This window comes from Colobus angolensis, unplaced genomic scaffold (genome assembly GCF_000951035.1).
Source record: "Colobus angolensis palliatus isolate OR3802 unplaced genomic scaffold, Cang.pa_1.0 Scaffold162, whole genome shotgun sequence".
In the NCBI taxonomy this organism is placed as follows: Eukaryota; Metazoa; Chordata; class Mammalia; order Primates; family Cercopithecidae; genus Colobus; species Colobus angolensis.
In genome coordinates, this window is record NW_012114733.1 from 4,662,182 (window position 1) to 4,682,305 (window position 20,124).

General features: G+C 36.3%; 1 protein-coding gene across 1 annotated transcript in view; it reads right to left on the reverse strand.

The window, feature by feature from the left end:
- The window catches only part of LOC105508449 (RAB6A-GEF complex partner protein 1), a 114,973-nt gene that overhangs the window by 18,955 nt on the left and 75,894 nt on the right, over positions 1-20,124 (reverse strand). The window contains exons 6-11 of the mRNA XM_011937314.1: positions 16,259-16,350; positions 11,242-11,330; positions 6,841-6,985; positions 6,239-6,287; positions 3,913-4,065; positions 2,482-2,685 (exon numbers count right to left, since the gene is read on the reverse strand). Coding sequence (XP_011792704.1) covers positions 2,482-2,685; positions 3,913-4,065; positions 6,239-6,287; positions 6,841-6,985; positions 11,242-11,330; positions 16,259-16,350 — 732 coding nt within the window. The remainder of the gene's footprint in view (positions 1-2,481; positions 2,686-3,912; positions 4,066-6,238; positions 6,288-6,840; positions 6,986-11,241; positions 11,331-16,258; positions 16,351-20,124) is intronic.

The following is a 20,124-nucleotide window of genomic DNA, read 5'->3' on the forward strand; positions in this document are numbered from 1 at the left end:
AGAGGCCAAGGCAGGTGGATCACGAGGTCAGAAGTTCGAGACCAGCCTGGCCAACATGGTGAAACCCCGTCTCTACTAAAAATACAAAAATTAGCTGGGCGTGGTGGCAGGTGCCTGTAATTCCAGCTACTCGGGAGGCTGAGACAGCAGAATCGCTTGAACCCTGGAGGCAGAGGTTGCAGTGAGCTAAGACTGCGCCACTGCACTCCAGCCTGGGCAACAAAGAACAAACTCGATCTCAAAAAAAAAGCACCACCTTTACTGCCAGCTACCAATCCTGCTTCTGACAAGTATGTATTTGTTTTGTTTTAGTTAAAGAAAAATCATAAGTGACATAGAATTTTCTAGTCTGGAAGCTAAGGAGTATAAGGTAGCAGGTTTAAACAAACAAACAAAAAACTAGTATTCTAAATGAGAAACAGAACAGGCAGCAGAATTAGTTGGAGTTCATCTAAGCTACACAAGAAGCATACAAAGAATAAATCATGCAAACAAAATCAACTTTGACAGAGGATGTGGTCACTTATCTTAGAAAAAAGGATAATATTGTAGGGTAAATTAAACCAGGCAACTATGTTTCTTCAGGGAGTCATGATAAATGGCTAAAAAGCCTAGAACGTAAAGGTTTGGCATTAGACAGACACTGTATACTGCCCTATACACCACCACCATAACTGCACTGAATCACATAGCTGGAGTGCCAGCAAAATATAGGGCAACTCCAGTACAAACTGCCAAACGGACAAATTCTAAGTTTTAGCTCAAGGTCAGTAGTGTATTATGTGATTTAATACTCAGCACCTCGGTTTTAAAATACATTAGATTGTTACTTTAACATAGAGTCATGATAAAGATAAGTCTGCCACTACTCTGCTGGGTGAACTGGACAAGTCATATAACTTCCCTGATCCTCAGTTACCACATGTATCAAATCCAGTTGGACTTTATGATCTCTAAGGTCCTTCCAGCTTGAAAAATTCTATGAGCTCATTATAATTGTTTTGGCAGTACAAAACAATTAATGTGGCATTATTTATGTTATTTTTAAGGAAACTGATAAACTAGGTAAACTCAAGTTTTAAAAGTTCATCTGTCTAAATATTTTTAGCTGTCAAAAGAATAGAATAACAGTAGAATCTTGCTGGTACCCAAAGTCCTAAAATCAGTGTTAAAATGTTTCTCTTATATGGGATACTTCATAGATGCTTAAGAATCACAGAATCACTGAGTTTTTGAGCTGGAAGGAAATTCAATTTTTGTTATTGCCTGATCGATTTTTTAGTTCCAGACCTACCTTCTTTGATCCTCTGCTCTACTTGGCTCTCTGGTAACACAGACCTGGCTAGGCAGAACTGGCATTGATGCTAGGTCAGTGTAGAATGAATAGTTCAAAGTATGGGGAAATGAAAATAGCAGAGAAATGGCTATAGGAGAGAAGGGAGCAGTGGAAAATTTTAGTCAAGGAAGTAGCTAATGCAGTTTTATTTAAAAATTGTTACTAATTATAAAATGGTATGTACACTGTTTGATTCTATGAATTTATTAATGTAAGTTAAGTACATTTTCTTTTAGTGTATACCACATGTCAATGTAGGAGATAATCCTTCAACCTTTCACATGACCATTTTTTTGTCCCTCATTATCTTCACTCAAAGTCAACTGAAAATAACATGGGAGCTGAAATAGGCTAGTAGGGTAAACATACAGAGTCAAAGTAAGGCAAAGAATTCTGGAAATAGAAACTGACTGAAAGAAACTAAGAGTGGGCTTTGATGTACCTAAAATATTTTGCTATCAAAAGGGGAAAGAAAATACTCAAGACACTGAAATTATGTATGCAAGTTTCTTTTAAGAAACTTCAACTTACTGGTTTCCCCAAAATAATTTTACTTGGTATCAAAATTCAGAATTGATTTCTATGTTAAATGTCAGTTTATCAGAATTACTGTAAGACACTATTAATTTAACAGTGATATCAGAATGAATAAATAATTTGGAATGAGATTAGCTAATAAAATTATTAACAATAAAGCTCTCTACTGATCACAAGTCTGCAACTAGGGTCCAAAGTAACGTGATTAACCTCAACATGGCACCATTAGGACTGTAAGGTCAGCTGCACAGAGTACTAGTTGATGTTCCACTTTCCGTGAGATTATTACACTGTTTTGCCTGTGCAAATCCGTAGAGCTAAATTTATACAAAAAAGAGGCTGAAAGTAAAATAAATAGTTCTCAATGAGAAGGCAAAACAAACTTCCAGTTCCTGACATTATTAATGGACTTGAAGCAGGTGGGGATACGCTCTACGCCAAATGGAAAGAAACGAGGGAGAAGACACGAGGACAAAAACACAGAAAAGCAGAAGAGGGACATGACAAAATGGTTAAAAGGATTCTCAGTGATGAAATATTTAACAGTCTGTTCCAGGTGATATCCTACCAAAGAATAAGTCTCTTGTAATCAGTAATTAAAGATTTACCTGTACAACATGCCAATGCCGATGTCCAAGTAAAGTGCTTAATCCCTGAGACTCTAAACCTCCATCTGCAAATGGGCTCTTTTCTCGACTGGGCTTATGCTCAGAGTGTGTTGAAGAACTCCTAGGATTCTGGGTTTGTGAAGCCTCTCCACAGTTCAAGTACAAGCGGTCCTCGCCCTGAAGCAACACCTGCTCTTGGTTACTCTAAATGAGGGAAAGAGGAACAAAAGGGCAAAGGAAGAAAGCAAAGAAAAACAACTCAATATTATGTAGGAGAAAACTAAAACTAAATCGATTTAGTTTTTATTATAGGAAATGTACATATATCTCAATGTTGATTTTCTTCACAGAGGACAAAGACTATACAATAATCTCATGTACTGTTATAACTAGAAAGAATAGTGATCTTAGTGACTATGAGTTTTCAACTAGAAAGTCAGTGTTCTCAAAGGTGAGTAGACTCATTAACTATTCAAATCAGACAAAGCAGCACCTACCCTCATCGCCTTTCCATTTTAGTCCAAATACTGGTTTGACATAAAACTCAAGGGTGCTTTTAAATTATTATTTGGGATGGGGAAGGGGAGGGAGAAATATTCTCTTCTTTTCTGGGGATCCTTAATCTTCAAGTGGAATAATGGATCTGAGATTCAGGCTATTTTCACATTCTTTCTGGATGTGTTGTAAATTTTAATTAAAAATTTGTTGTACCAAATATCCATTAAAAAGCCACTGATGGTAGGTATTAAGATATGCATTTCTAACACGTAACAGACACCATTACTGTATATTAGCAATATATAATAATATTAGTATACACTATTTCAGATAGAAATACAAGAGGCAGTGTTTGGGGTGGTGTTTCTAAAAGTAAGTCCTCAGACATACTTTCTTCAAGCTGTTTCTTAAAAAGTCACAGTTAAATAAGCATAGGGAACACTGTTTTTTATATACCACCTCCTGGATTTTCATGATGCACATTAGCATATTTAAGACTCTGGAGTCCTAAAATAAATAAATCTCTACAATTTTGTTTTACCTTTATTTGACACTTATCTGGAAACAAAACTTTTAAAAAATCCTGTGGAATTGCTACTAATATCTCTCATAAGTAGTGCCTGGAGGAACACACTTTGGGAAATGCTATTCAGATAAAGACTAAATTACTCAAATTATTTAAATAAATATATAAACATTGCTTTCTGTCAAATTGCTTATGATCCTTTTGAAAAAATAAGACCAAAGAAACACAACCCATTGAGAAATAAAATTTTGGTATAAATTTAATATAAATTAAAAAGAAACACAAGAATCATAGAAAAGAAGATAATATGCCAATTTTAGAAGTATACACCATACATATGTCATAAAGAAGGGTCTGAACTTCTAACATAAAAGACACTAAAAAATCACAGCTTTAAATATACTTACCATACAAGGGTTTACAGTGAGTACACTCTTAATAAACTGAAATAACAGGATGCTGGGCTGTTTAACTACACTCCTGAGGTCAGACTCAATTTCAGTGTTTTGAGAACCAAATCCACTGATTACCCATAGGTGATAGCCTTCTGCACCCCAGCTCTTAGAGAGAAGAGGGAGAAAAAAAGTCAGAGCAATAAAAGGCTTTTGTATTCCTTTCTAGTTTCAATTATTCAAATTCTGAAATAGCCAATGATAGCATTATTAATGACTTCTGAAGGCTGGAGAAACTGTGATAACACAGATAAGAATCACATCTTCAGTTCCCTGTTAACTAACTCCAGAGGAAACCACCATCACTGCTCTCTATCTACAGAAGTGGAAACATTACCTATCATTCTTAATGCCAGTTTCAGGGTCTTAATCCTAAAAATACCTACTGTGCTCTGTAACTTCTCCATTGCTTTAATTTAGCTGCCTCTCAAATACAAAGAAATTCCTTACAGAAGACACCCCAGGTTACCTAGTAGAAGCCTGGCAAAGAAGCCCCTACAACAGATGCAGTTTTGTATGGAGCAAAAAACATTGGATTGGAAGCTGTGACACTAGAGTTTTCATTATAGCTTGGCTTTTTGTATATATTACCTTGGCCAAGCTGTCTGGTTTCTCAGGATATAAGTTTCTTCCTCTGTAAAATGAGAAGTTTCAAATAAATTCTTCCAGAACCATTCAGTTTTAATATTCTGTAACTAGACTCCATGAGAGTATTTTTAAAGATTAGTGATTCTCAATCTTCAAGCCAAGAAAATGGTAAAGGGGCAGGGGTAGCCATGAATTGTTGCAAAATTTCAAAAGTTTAATAGAACTTTTATGTTTTCCTATGATAAAGCTGCATAAGTTTTAAATAAAATGCTTAGACTCTTAGTTTGTGGCTGAAATATCAACTTAGTGAGACAGACAACACTGGTTGTTGCATGCCATTCAGAAGGCTGACTGGCACTTATAAAAATGTGTGGCTAAAAACTTATTTTAAACTATGGAGGTGGGCAAAGACATCAGAAGGGGTCCTCAGTGGTGAAAGGTTGGGAACCACTATTTTAGGCAACCATGGTGGTTTTAATTCTACAAGAAACTCAAGATCAGAAAAATGTCTTCCTCTGTTGAGCAAGAGAGAAGGGAAGCGACAAGCCTCACAGTCACTAATTTAAAAAGGATGGTATGCAGAGGGGCTACAGCAAGAAAAACTTGTTATGTAAAGACAGGGGTTATATCTCTTTGTTTTCTACAGAAACTCTAGGTAAAAAATAAAAATACAAGTTGAGCCTCACTAGTCCAAAAATCTGAAATGCTCCAATAGCTGAAACTTTTTGAGGGCTGATATGACACCACAGTAAAAAATTCCACACCTGACTTCATGTGATGAGCTACAGTCAAAATTTTGTTTTATGCACAAAATTAAAAATATATTACATTACCTTCACTCTATGTGCATAAGGTATATATAAAACATAAGTAAATTCTGTGTTCAGACTTGAGTCCCATCCCCAAAATGTATCTGCAAATATTCCAAAATCCAAAAAGTTCCAAAATTTGAAACACTTCTGGTTCCAAGCACTTTGGTTAAGGGATATTCAACCTGTATTGTTTACAACAGTGACTACAATTCTCTTTACATACATCTATGTAAAGTTTTAAAAATATGCTCAATGCACTGTATACATATATATAGATATATAGATATAGATATCCTCAAGTAATGCACAAGTGCATATCCTCCAGGAAAAATGCCCAATGAGCATTTCACCTCATGTTAAAAGCAAGCAGGCCATGAGAAGACACATACAAAAAAGGCCTCATCTGAACAGTCATTATCATCATAGAGATGACAAGAGTTTGCTGGCCACATCTAAACAAAACAGAAATACTGAAAACCAGGCAGCCTTCCAATTAAAAAAAAAGACAACTTTCATCAAGCAAGAACTGTATAAAGAAGAGTCTGCTGAGACCAAAACAGTTTTGTGATTTTGTCAGATCAACATGAGTGAAAAAAGGACCAGCCTGGGCAACATGGCAAGACCCCATCTCTACTAAAAATCAAAAAAATTAACCAGGTGTGGATAGTGGCATGCCTGTAGTCTCAGCTACTTGGAAGCTTGAGGCAGGAGGATCGCTTAGAGAGGCTGCAGTGAGCTATGATCTGCTACTGCTCTCCAGCCTGGGTGACAGCACAAGACCCTGTCTCAAAAAATTAAATAAATAAAAATGACTGAAAAAAGGGAAGAAAAATCCAAGCTTTTTTTTAATACCATGCCAATTTTTTATAGAAAGTACTTACCATAGAGTTGATCTTAAGGGGATCTTTTTTGGTGCCATCAGATCTATAACTGAAACAGAACAGAAACCAAATATAATACAGCCTTCCAATTACACATAATGCACATAAAATTTAGTGTGTTTTTTAAAAAAATCAAACGGATTTGCTCCTTCAAAATAGAAATGCATAATAATGCATGAAATACAAAACTGTGGGTTAATACACCTAGTTGTATGTATCTCTCAGCCACATTTTCTGAGGTCCAAGTGACTTCTTACCAGAGTCATGCAGCTTTTAAAGGTGTGGTCATTTCATCAGAACTGAACCTCATGTCTGATTCCGCTTTGTGTCTAACATGCTGTCATATATACAATAGGGGTTCAAAAAATAAACACATTTTTATGTAATGAGATAAAAATGTATGTATGTAATTTTTATGTAATGAGATAAAAAAAAGTGAGTGTTCAGAGAATCAATATATTCTGAACAGATTATGAACTTTGCAAACTGTTTTAAGGTAAGAGTCAAGGCAAAAAGGGAAGTTCTGACACAAGGTTTTGGTATGCATGCATTGTGAGAAATAATGGAGTTATTTTATCTAAAAATTGTCTTTTTTGACTTACGCAAAATCTCCTCCAAGTGTACAAATCAGCTGTGCTCCAAACACACTCCATAAAGAAAGGCCTCCATATTCCCAGGTCACTATTACAACACTATTGTCAGGAGACCATCTCATCAATTTAACAGCTCCTGTTTTATTCCAAATGTCTGTTAGGAAATAGTGAGAAGAGTTAAAAATAAATAGTTGCTTCAGAAATACTTTTTTTTTTCTATATATAGTCTATATTTTCAAATCTAAATGAGCAGAAAAGCAAGACTGCTTCAAAAAATAAATCCTGCTCATTTAGGACTACTTAAAATTAGTAAGGCCATTAGTTTTGTCCTGATCTAAGCAGAACAAACTCAGTGCACAGGTGATTTGTAAGAAGTGAAAGCTGTTTCTAGCCACTATTAGCTTGATTAACTTACAACTGTGTAATCTTAAAAGTCTTTGGCTTTGTATAAATCAATTTCTGTAAATCAGGGATAAGGTTACAGTAAAAGCTGTCTTTAGGAAAAAACATATGCAGACCTTAAAAAAGGCTACACAGTAAGGATGATTAAAAAAAACATACGGAGCAAATTTCTATTTTTGGAAGTACAGCAAATGACACCCTGAATGACTTCCACACTGAAAAAACTAAGATGTTGAACAGAATACTTAAATCCTCAAAACAACCAAAAATACTGAGACAAAGTGCTTGTTCCCTGAATTTTTCTGCCAAACCCTGGAGACCCTGACTTCTACCTCTGATGACTCATAGCATGTTAGGAACAGGAGATAAAGCTCACAGCTTGCCTAAGGCAGGTAATCTTACAAAAGATACCCATGTAAAGCTGGGACTACAATGGACTATATCCGTGGTATAAGAGAGAATGAGAAAAAAACCTCTGCCATATAGGAAAAGAATTAGCAAGGAACACTTTCATGTTTCATCAGTGGAACTCAATGGAAAATAACACTCCCTTGATAATCTGAAGCCACAAACCCTTACTCTGATTTGTAATTTGTACAATGTAATGTGGTTCACACAGAGAATACAATGCAAAGGGTTAGAGACTGATGTAGTGCTCCCAAATGACCAGCAGAAGCAAAGACATTTAAATCCTCTCTGGAAAAACTCAAATGTTATCCAGTTCTCAAAGTGTTACACACACACAAAAAAACACTTCAAGGAAAACAATCAGCTCTCAGTCAAAAATCCTAAAATACATACACAAATGAGCAAGAACCCAAAGGATCAAGACATGGCAGAAACAGACTCAGAAAGGCTTCAGATTTTGGGATTAACAGACACAGAATATAAAATAACTGCTTTTCATAGCCAATGAAATAAAGGAGAAGACTCAAGGAGCAGGATGCATACAGATTGGAAAAAGAGCTAAATAAGCCTTTAAATAATAAAAAATACAATAACTGAAATTAAAAACTTGATGGACAGATCAAACAATATATTAGGCATAACTGGAGAGGATCAGCAAACCCAGATGGAGAAAAAATTTCTAGAATGCAATCTAGAGAAACAAAATTAAAAAAATTTTAAAGTTAGGTTAAGAAACATGGAAAAAAGTATAACATATATCTGAGTTCCAGAAAAAGAGATTAGGGGAGAGACAATATTTAGAAAGATTGGTTGAGAATTTTCCAGATATAGTTCAAAGACATAAATCTTCATCCAGCAAGCCTAAGTCTCAAGCAGGATTTGAAATACAAACAAACTTCTTCACCTTCCACATCACAGTGAAAAGGCAGAAAGGAGAAGACAACTTGACAGATGACCTCCCAATAGCTGCAATGGAAATCTAATGACACTAGAGCAAATTCTTCAGTGTATAAAAAGAAAATAACTGCCAATCCAAAACAGCATAGCCAATCCAAAACAGCATACCAAGTTAAACTATAATTAAATCACATGGGGCAAAATAAGTACACTTCAGACTCCGCCAAAGTAGAGTTTACCTTCAAAAAACTTCATTAAAAGAAATTCCAAAGGATGTATGAGAGGTTTTTCAGGCAAAAAATGGTCTCAAGAAGAAGGTATGAGTTGGTAAAAGATATGGTGGGCAAAAATACTGGTATTAGTGGGTAACACCAAGTCAACATGAATAGTTAAATATCCTAATTGTGATGGTTAACACTGAGTGTCAACTTGACTGAATTGAAGGATACAAAGTATCAATCCTGGATGTGTCTGTGAGGGTGTTGCCAAAGGAGATTAACATTTGAGTCAGTGGGCTGGGAAAGGCGGACCCACCCTCAATCGGGGTGGGCACAATCTAATCAGCTGCCAGAGCGGCGAGAATATAAGCAGGCAGAAAAATGTGAAAATAGAGACTGGCCTAGCCCCCCAGTCTACATATTTCTCATGTGCTGGATGCTTCCTGTCCTCAAACATCAGACTCCAAGTTCTTCAGTTTTGGAACTCGGACTGGCTCTCCTTGCTCCTCAGCCTGCAGATGGACTACTGTGGGACCTTGTGATCATGTGAGTTAATACTTAATAAACTCCCCTTTATAAATATGTATGTATCTATTGTATTAGTTCTGTCCCTCTAGAGAACCCTTACTAATACAGATATTGGTAGCAGGAGTGGTTCTAGAGGAACAGAATATTAAGGATTGAGTTCCTTCATTGGTTTTGAGGTTTCTGGAATTGACTGCCTAATATCATTAGACCCCAAAATGCTAACGACTCTATTTGTAATAGTATGGAGAACACTGATAGTCCCTGACATGAACTGTTTAGAGAATTATACAAAATAAATGCATTTGGCACTTCTGATTCATTGCTTGTGAGAGTCAAGGAGTTTAGTGACTCTATACATAACACCTTTGACCATATGTGAAGAACCAAGGAACATAATGGAGCTAGTTGGTTGCTCCTAAGTTCAGTGAACAAAGTGATGAAAGAAAATGAACTCAGGGATTCTATCTCCCAGAAGCAGACACTGAGCCTCAAATCTGCTAAGATTGCCCTGAGAGAGAGTCCTATCTCCTATAGAGAAAGAGCTAAAATTGTGGAAACACAGAGACAAGCTCTTATCATTTGAGTGGCTGACCTGCAACGAAAGGTGCATACACCTGCATCACCAGGTGTCTACTGTTAAAATGAGGGCACTGACTGGAAAAGAATGGGACTCTGCAACCTGGAAAACGGATGTGTGGGAGGACCCTGATGAAGCGACATTCACTGAGTTTGTAAACTCTGGTGAACCTTTTCTTGCCAGAAGAAACAGCTTTCCCCATCCCCAATAGTGACAACATCCCCTCCCGAACCCATGCTGCCATTAGCCCTTCCACATTTGTCTGAGGAAATAAACCCTGTGCTGCCTGAGGCGACAGTGATGCCCTCCCGAGGCAGTTGCCAGGCAAGATAATGTTGATTCTCCTCAGGAGCCACCCCCAACACCTGTTTGCTTCTAGACCTATAAATAAAGTCCTGGCAGGCCTCTAGAGGTGAGGTTGAGAGTGTGACCCATGAGGAGATGCACTATGGGAACTGCTCAAGTTTTCTAATTTATATAAACAGAAATCTGGAGAAGGGGCATGGGAATGGATATTAAGGGTGTGGGATAATGATGGAAGGAAAATAGAGTTGGATCAGGGTGAATTTACTGATTTGGGCCCACTAAGTAGGGACTATGCATTTAAAGCTGCAGCTCAAGGAGTTAAAAGGTTCTAATGGCTGAAATATGGATTAAAAGATGGCCCACTGTGAGTGAGCTGGAAATGGCTGATCTCCCTTGGTTTAATGTAGAGGAAGGGATCCAAAGGCTTAGGAAGATTCAGAAGGTGGAGTGGATTAATCACTTTAGACCTACTCATCCCAGCTGGGAGGGTCCAAAAGATATACCCTTGATTGATGCCTTGCAAAACAGAGTTGTAAGGGCAGCACCTACATCTTTGAAGAATCCTATAATTGCACTTCTCTGTATGTCAGATCTAACAGTGGGAACTTCAGTCACTCAACTACAAAATTTAAATACAATGGGAATAACTGGATTCCAAGGCAGCAGGGGCAAGTGGCACTCAATTATCAAAGGCAAGGTGGGCGTAGCTACTATAAGGGACAGCAGAGGCAAAGCAGCAATCAAAATAGTCTGACTTGTGTAGAACTCAGCACTGGCTAATTAATCATGGTGTTCCTGGAAGTGAAATTGACAGGAAGCCTATTGCATTCCTACTTAATTTACACAAGTAGAAAACTCCTAGGTCGAATGGACAAAACACTAATTTGAATTATCAAAACAGAATCACGGCCCCTCAACTGATTTCCAGACTTGAGCCAGTTTACACACCCAGAGTCCCAATACTTGACCTATAGCATGACATGTACTGTTTAACTTAAAATCAGCATCTGCTACACACAGCATTACCAGTACATTAAAAATGGTGTTTTTTTTTTTTTTTTTAAAAAGACTCACCAGGATACTGTTTTGCTGTTAGCTCTAATTTATGAGATAGCAGCATGGCTCCAGTGCTGTTATCTATTGTATAGACCTGCACAGAACCACTGTGAAAACAACAACAAAAAACTTTTAGTGAAAAAAGACAAATACAAATAGAAAAAGCATTATATAACTCTTATGTTCTGCTGGTGGGAGTGTAAACTAGAACAAAATCATTTTGTCAATAAGTTGCAATCATCTCATAAATTTGAACAAAGGCATATTCTAATCTAGCAATTTCACTTCCAGATATATCCCAGAAATTATTGTCTAATGTTTACTAGAGATATGTACAATGTCCATTGTACTACTGTGTATAATTTTTAAAAAAGGAAATAGCCGGCTGGGTGCGGTGGCTCATGCCTGTAATCCCAGCACTTTGGGAGGCCGAGGTGGGCGGATCACGAGGTCAGGAGATCAAGATCATCCTGGCTAACACGGTGAAACCCCGTCTCTATAAAAATACAAAAAATTAGCCAGGCGTGGTGGCGGGTGCCTGTAGTCCCAGCTACTCGGGAGGCTGAGGCAGGAGAATGGTGTGAACCCGGGAGGAAGAGCTTGCAGTGAGCTGAGATCATGCCACGCACTCTAGCCTGGGTGACAGAGTGAGACTCGGTCTCAAAAAAAAAAAAAAAAAAAAAAAAAAAAAATAGCCTATCTAGCAACGTGAGGAAAAAAATGAACTTTTATTTGGCTATAGTACATATGATGTAGCAATATAATACTATACCATACAGCACTGAAAATGAATGAACTTTAGCCACATGGATAGCGGATACCATTAACCCTTGAACAACATGGATCTGAACTGCACAGGCCCACTTATACATGTATTTTCTTCTGCCTCTGCCACCCCTGACATACTTCCTTTTCCTCCTCCTCCTCAAGCCTACTCAACATGAACACAGTGAGAATGAAGACTTTTAGGATGATCTACTTCCACTTAATCAACAGTAAGTACATTATTTCTTCCTTATAATTTTCTTAATAATCTTTTCTCTAGCTTACTTTATTGTAAGAATACAATATATAATATTAGTATATATAACAGGGAAAGTATGTGTTAATTGACTATATTGTCAGTAAGGTTTCAACAGTATGTTATTAGTAGTTAAAAGTCTTTGAGGAGTCAAAAGTTACACGGAAATTTTCAAATGTGTTGGGGGGTTGGTACCTCTAACCCCTGGGCTGTTCAATGGTCAGCAGTATATACATTTAAGAGATAAAATATATATATACACACACACATAAGTGTGTGTGTAAAAGCATAGCAAATATAAACATACATATTTGATATATATATATAGTAGATATATAGTATTAATAGTAAATATATTTGTGGTAAAAATACAACAAAGAATTCATGTACACAAATTTCAGATTAGTGATACTCTGGTGGAGAAAGGGGAGTATCAAAGAAGACGGGTAAACAAGAGGCTTCATCAGCACTGGTGATGTGTTATTTCTTATGTTAGATGGTAATTTATAAAGATTTTAGTTTTAAAATATATATGCTTTTTGTGTAAATGGTATATATATTTACTTAATTTAAAACATCTTTACAAGGGTCAAATTTATGAAGGGCCTGAAGCCAAAAGTAAAATCTCTATAATACTTCTAAGCTACACTTCAAAATTGAACTACAATGATAATAGAAAAGTCTCATTTCTGCTTATGGTATATTCTCAGTTCAAAAATTTAATGCACATTCAGCATTTGAAAATGAGGCTCCTGCTTTACATTACTTATGCAACACTATCATAGTGAGAAAAAGAAACAAATGTTGTTCTTAAAGATACTTTTTAATCTAAGAATGCTTTTGCACATAGTAAGATGACACCGGTTTATGACTGCCAGACTTTTTTTTGTGAAAGGAGAAATCAGATGGCTTCTTCACAGCAGCTTTGATCCATTTCCATCCAGGTCCTACCTCTTCTCAAGGATTAGAACTGGCATTAACTAAAAGACCTGCAGCAGTAGGCTCCTTAAAGTTGTCCCACAGCTTACTCTGTTTTTGTTTTCTTTTTTTTCTTTCTGTGTACCATGCTGGATAATTTCTATGTTTTTCAAGTTCATTAATCCTCTCTTCTGCAATGCCTCATCTGTCGTTAGTTCCATACAGTGTATTTTTTATCTCAGACATACGGTTTTCACCTCTAGAAGTTTAATTTCAGTCTTTTTCTAATATCTTCCATGTCTCAGTTTAATATTCAAGAGGGACTCTCTACAGCTCTCTGAAGCTCTCTCTTTGTGCCACTGGTTTGGTGTCTATAATTATGAACTCTAGCTGCCTTGGTTTTCCCAGATTCTCTGATTTCCATGTGTTTATCTCAACTCAGGACCTATCTCCTCAATCCTGTGCTGCAGCCTACAAACACTCAAAATAATAAAAACTAAGGGCAGTTACAGAGAGATAATTTTGTTTCTCATCTTTCAGAAATCACTATCCCTTGTTACCTTATGTTCGTGTTTTGAATTCAAAACAGCTCTTTCATATTTTTGTCCATTTTCTTGACTGTATCAGGTGGGAGGGAAAATCTGATCTGTCATTCCATCATACCCAGAAGCTAAATATCTGAAAAATATTTCTTTCCAGACTATCTACCCAAATAGATCATCCCCTGCTGAGAGACAGCACTAAGTGGGTAGCAGGTGTTTGTTTTTGCTTTGCATCTGACAACTGTCAACTGCTAACCCTGGGTTGCTGAGCTCTAAAATGCTAGTGAGGAGTCCATGTTTTAAATATAAGAAGCAGGTGCTAAGTTACTACTTATAAAAGTCTGACAATCTTTTAGGTGTTCTATAGTGCCTGTATTCTTTCAAGTACTTTTCCTTCCATTTCTCACCAGCTCAATGTAACAAAAAAATATATTTTCATTAAAAAGACAGGACTTACTAACTCCAAAGCAAATAAATCTCTGTAAGAGAGATATGGCTATTGTCACCGTAAGTGATCAAATTCAGCATCATTAATACTGAGACAACTTGACATTATTACTAAATGATACTATAGGAAGTATATATCATCACCCATGACAAAATGTGTAACCAGAATCTAGTAATACCTTTAAATATTTAGGTAACAGGAAGGTTGTTCAAATACTGTTCTGCTGCCAGCTGTCATCCTAAAAGGAAGCTGGCTTCTTACACAACTCTGAGGACACCAGCTATCACCTAGTGTTCAAGGCAATTAAGTCCTGATACGTGTTGGCAGACCCGGACTAGCAGACACTGGTTTGTTATGTCACACAGCTAGAATCACAAAACTTTAACCCTAACCCATGGGCATGCTAGAAGAGAGCTTGTAGTCTCACAGCTGATGAAAACTGAGGTGGCTGAAAAGCTATAATCCAAGAGTCTACCTTCATTATCCTGGGGAGGGCTAGTACTTATGAATCATGTAGCTTACAAGCCCATAGCCTAGGGAGGAGTACTTCTTCTGGAATCTAACACCCAGCCTTGTGCTAGCCCCAAATGCAGGAAATGGAATTGCACACTTGCCACTGCTTCTGTCTCTGTGTATTTTCTCTAAATGTTTTTCCATGCCTGATGTGTGGGCTTTCTAATCACTTGACTGTATTGCTCAACAAGAACCAACTTCCAGGTCAGTCATGACAGGTGTCAGATAAACTAGTTAAATGCCATCATGAGGAAACAATGAGGCAAATCTAGGATGCAGGATATTCTATAAAGAACTGACTCAGACTCAAAAAAAGTCAATGCCATGAAAATAAGAAAAGTGGTGTGAGGATTATTGTAGGTAAAAGGTAACTAAAGAGAATTAATAACCAAATATAATTAATGAATCTTGACTGATTCTGGTTGGAACAAAGGAGGTACAGAAGAAATTTAGCTGGTGGCAACTGGGTTAATTTGCATATAAACTGGGTATCAGATCCTATTAGGGATTTATCATTAATGATCTCATGTGATAAAGATATTCTATTTATACAAGAGAATGTCTCCTTTTTTAGAAACCAAAAAATAAGGCAAATGTATGTCAACAGCAAAGTGGATAAATTATGCTATATTCAGACAATGGAACGTTATTTATAAACCAATTTAAAAAATGATTACAACTACTGGTAAATGACATGGATGAATCTCACAATGTTGACCGGTTACTAAGTGAGTCAAAGAGGGAATAAGAGTTGTGACTAGGAAGTAGCAGAGGCAGTTTGTGACTGTAGTTCAGCAATGTTTTATTTACTGATCCAGTTGTGAAGAGATGGGTATTTGTATTACATGAAACTATGAATATTTGGATTATGTACTACTTTGTATGTAAGTTTTTGTTTCACAATGTGAAATAAAAAGGGTATTATAAACTTTATGCCAATAAGTTTGAATGTGTATAAGAAATAAACCAATTCCTGGAAAAATGCAACTTGCCAAAATGATGTAGGGAGAGATAAAAAGTCTAAATCCTCTTAAATCTATTTTTAAAACTGGGCTGGGCCCAGTGGCTCACACCTGTAATCACAGCACTTTGGGAGGCCAAGGCGGATGGATCACGAGGTCAGGAGTTTGAGACCAGCCTGACCAACATAGTGAAACCCCGTTCTACTAAAAATACAAAAATTAGCCGGTTGTGGTGGCGCATGCCTGCAGTCCCAGTTACTCAGGACGCTAAGGCAGGAGAATCACTTGAACTCAGGAGGCAGAGGATGCAGTGAGCCAAGATCACGTCCTTGCATTCCAGTCTGGGCAACAGAGAGAGACTGTCTCTCTCTCTTTCTATATATATATTTATATATATCCAAATATATAATACAAATATATAATATATTTTGGATATATATATCCAAAATCTGCCCTTTACTTTTGTTTGTTTCAATCTAATAAAACACTTTTACATTTCATATTAAAGTTGACTGACAAATTATGATAGCGTGACACAGTTTATAAGTGTGTTAGGAACATCTTATGTTTACAAAAAAACAGTATTTTTTGCAACAACTCTTAAAAATGCAAAAGTCTACATCAATTATACCTCACACAGCCAAATGCCATTAGTCGATACTTGTTATTTACTGCTACACACGTTCCGTCAACAACATCTTGTGGCCAAACTCCATGAAGCTGCTATAATAAAGAAAAATAGTTAAGGCTTAAAAAGTGTTTCTCCAAATTTACTGTAGTCAACATAATTCTCCTTCAATAAACACACAATTTCTAATGCTTTATTTGGTTTCATCTGCAGAGGAAAATATCCCATCAGGACTATCCCAATAGTCTCCCTTAAAATACTACCAAATAGTCTCCCTTAAAACCTCAAACTTCTCATGAATTGGTCTGATAAATACTTAGTCCAGTGCTAGTTAATCTATTTAAAAAACACTAAAATATGGAAATTCATCCCCAAACTCAAATAAAGATGACTTTCTTGTTAGAATGTAAACACTTTGATAGCGGAAACAGCATCTAACTTGCTCACTATTATTATTCTCATCACCTAGCACACAGTATTTAACTTCTCAGTCAGTGAAAAGTAGTACATTCTGTTTGGTTTATTCTTTAGAAGCAAAATTGCTTACTATTCTCTACAATTCCCTTCTTTATAATGTAATGGTTAATAGCATGGTTTCTGGAAGCCTGACAGCTCAGGACTACCTTCACTCCTCAAAATGATTATTTGATCTTTTTAAGCTTCAGTTTTCTTATCTGTATTTACCTCTTAGGGTGTTTCAAAGATTAAATGAAGATACATATGTAAACTATTTAGGACAATGCCTACCATTCAACAAACATTCAATAAATAAATGACATTATTAGTAAGCATATATGCTATTTAATTCCATATACAGAAAAATACAGCTCAGTTGTTTGCTCTTATTTGTCAAATCACAGACATTCGATGACAAATTCCAAGGCAAATGTCATAATCATTAGTTCAGTTAGCACAAAAAGTGGCACACTATAATACAGCACTTTATTTTTGGATGATCCCAATAGTAAACACTAAAGATACAATATAATCACAACTATTTGAACTAGAATACTACAGATTTCATTTAATTCCACAATCAGCTATATAATCTACTATCTAAACATGGAATCTTTGCTTTAGTAGGAATTTTATTTATCTTTTAATTTTAATAATAAAACTGGACATTTTATGTCACAAATGGTAAAGACAGCAGTGAGAATTGGTTTTTTGAACTGCTGCTTAGATTGAAATTCAATCCTACAATAAATATTTTCTAGGTGGTTACGATTCACTAGGCACTGCTCTAGGTGCTGAGGCTATACTAGCACACCAAAATCTTTACTTGTATCCTTGCTTTACATCTGAGTCAAGAGACAGACAAGTTAAAAAAGTATATTGTATATTAGAGGTTAAAAATACTATACAAAAAAAATTAAGCAATGGTGGTAAAGAGGGAGTACAGGGGAGGGGTGTAATATTCAACATGTTTCCCTGTAAGGATGCCTTTTGAGGAAAGTCCTCAAAGAAATAAAGCAAGTGTAAAAGCTCTATTGTAGTAGCATTTCTGGCATGCTCAAAGACCAGCAAAGAGGCCTGTGTGGACAGAGTGAAGTGGATGGGTTGTGAAAGGAAAGTAGTATATGTGGTAAGAGATGTAACAGAAGGTCAGATTTTTAGGGCTTTGAAGGCCACCATAAGAATTTTGGCTTTTTCTTCAAGTTATACAGAAGAAGAATATTAATTTTTTTAACCTTTTCTGTCATGAATTATAATAAAGAATACATGAAAATGAAACATACATCTCAATTAATATCACAAAGCAAACACTTGTGGAATTGCTACTCAGGCCAAGAATCATCAGTACCCAAAAGTCTCCCAATAGTGCCCTTCCCAATCACTGTATCCTCATACCCCTACAACAAAAAATATCCAGATTTACATGGTAATCACTTCCTTCTTTCTTTTAAATCATCATCACTTAAACATGCACCCATATATACTCTAATTTTGAACGGCCTACGTTATTTGCCCTTTAATTTTTACCTAAAATGGAATCATAGCATGTATTCTTTTGTGTCTAGCTGCTTTTGCTTACTGTGTCTATAAGATCTATCTGTGTTGTTGCATATAGCCTAGTTTGTTCATGTTCATTGCAGGCTTAAATATTGGGCTTAGCTCACTGGGTTGCTTTGGCCTCCCTTAGTCTGGCCAGCTCTTTACTGTCTTGTTTGCTCTCCAAGGCCTTCAAGCATATTAAAAAATATATTTTTTCTCCAGCTCTTTTAGTCCTCAGGAGGTTCTGTTCTAATAATCTAGTCCTACTGAATGAGTTTCCACAGAGAACTAACATAATCATATTTTAACACATCTGTTAAATGTCATTTAGTTACTTCCCTATTACCAGTAATACATACGTACTGTTTTCTTGTAATTTGTATTTTCTATCTATATCTTATTTAGTAATGCCCATCTGCTTTTCATTAGTTTTTGAATCCCTAACTTATTAGAAAAATTTCTTTAATTACATACGAATAAATGCTGAGAATTTATTTTGTACTAACTCTAAAGTACTTGGAAAAGACTCAATCACTTTTTCAGCCCTAATATTTTTATTTCCAGTCTAAACATTTAAGTCCCAAAGATAATTACAAATATATATGTACTTTATAGGAAAAAAAGAGAAATTTTTTTTCTAATTCATCAAAAGTTTATTTTTATTCTTATTTATATATTGACACAGGTGATCACAAATACATTTAGTACTTTATTATCTGAATAAAGTTGATAATGGAAGGTATCAGATAGGAATATTAAAGTTGATAGCAAACAGAATGACGACAATTAAAAAAGGCCATTAAAAACTTAAATTCCCTTCCAGTTAAAGAGATATGATGAATATAAATATTTAGCTTCTTGGACTCCTAAAACCGTAACTTCTACAAGAGAAAAGAGTTTTTGTTTAAAAAAGCATAAAGCGGCAAAGACAAAAATAAAAGGAGAGGAGGCAGCATTAGAAAATTTTAGAAGCTGGAAAGCATACCAATGAGTAAAATCCTTAACTGGCAGGGAATAATGCTGAGAAACATCTAAGTTGTAGGGTACACGAAAGGCTTGGGAATTCAGGTGTCTTTGAAAGACTAAACTAAATGTTGTAGAAATGGTTCAAAACCTACTTAAAGAAGCAACTAGATCCTCCCAGAGCACTTCCCCACCACTGAGCAGCCAAGAAATACCCCACCTCCACTCCTACAGAAAACTGGTTATTTTTCTTTGGAGAAAAACAAAACAAAACAAAACACCCCCACCCCTATGCCCTCCACCAGAGGCGTATGGACCACACTGAAAACAGGGATAGAAAATAAAGGCTCACATCTTGAATTTGGACCCTCTGGCCTAACAGTTCTGTAACTCAAATCCCAGAATATTGGGTAGCCAAGCATATATCCTCTAGAAAGGATTGCAGGACTGTTTTCCAAGGAACACTGGAGTGAGAAGAGAACTTTAGAGAAAAAAGAGTAAAAAGAAGCGAACAAAGCCACCTGGAAATATGGGACTATGTTGAAAAGATGAAATCTGCATCTGATTGGTGTATCTGAAAGTGATGGGGAGAATAGAACCAAGCTGGGAAACACACTTCAGGATATTATCCAGGAGAACTTCCCCAACCTAGCAAGGCAGGCCAACATTCAAATTCAGGAAATACAGAGAAGCCACGAAGATATTCCTCAAGAAGAGCAACTCTAAGACACATAATTGTCAGATTCACCCAAGTTGAAACGAAGAAAAAAATGTTAAGGGTAACCAGAAAGAAAGGTTGGGTTACCCACAAAGGGAAGACCATCAGACTAACAGTGGACCTCTCGGCAGAAATTCTACAAGCCAGAAGAGAGTGGGGGCCAATATTTAACATTCTTAAAGAAAAGAATTTT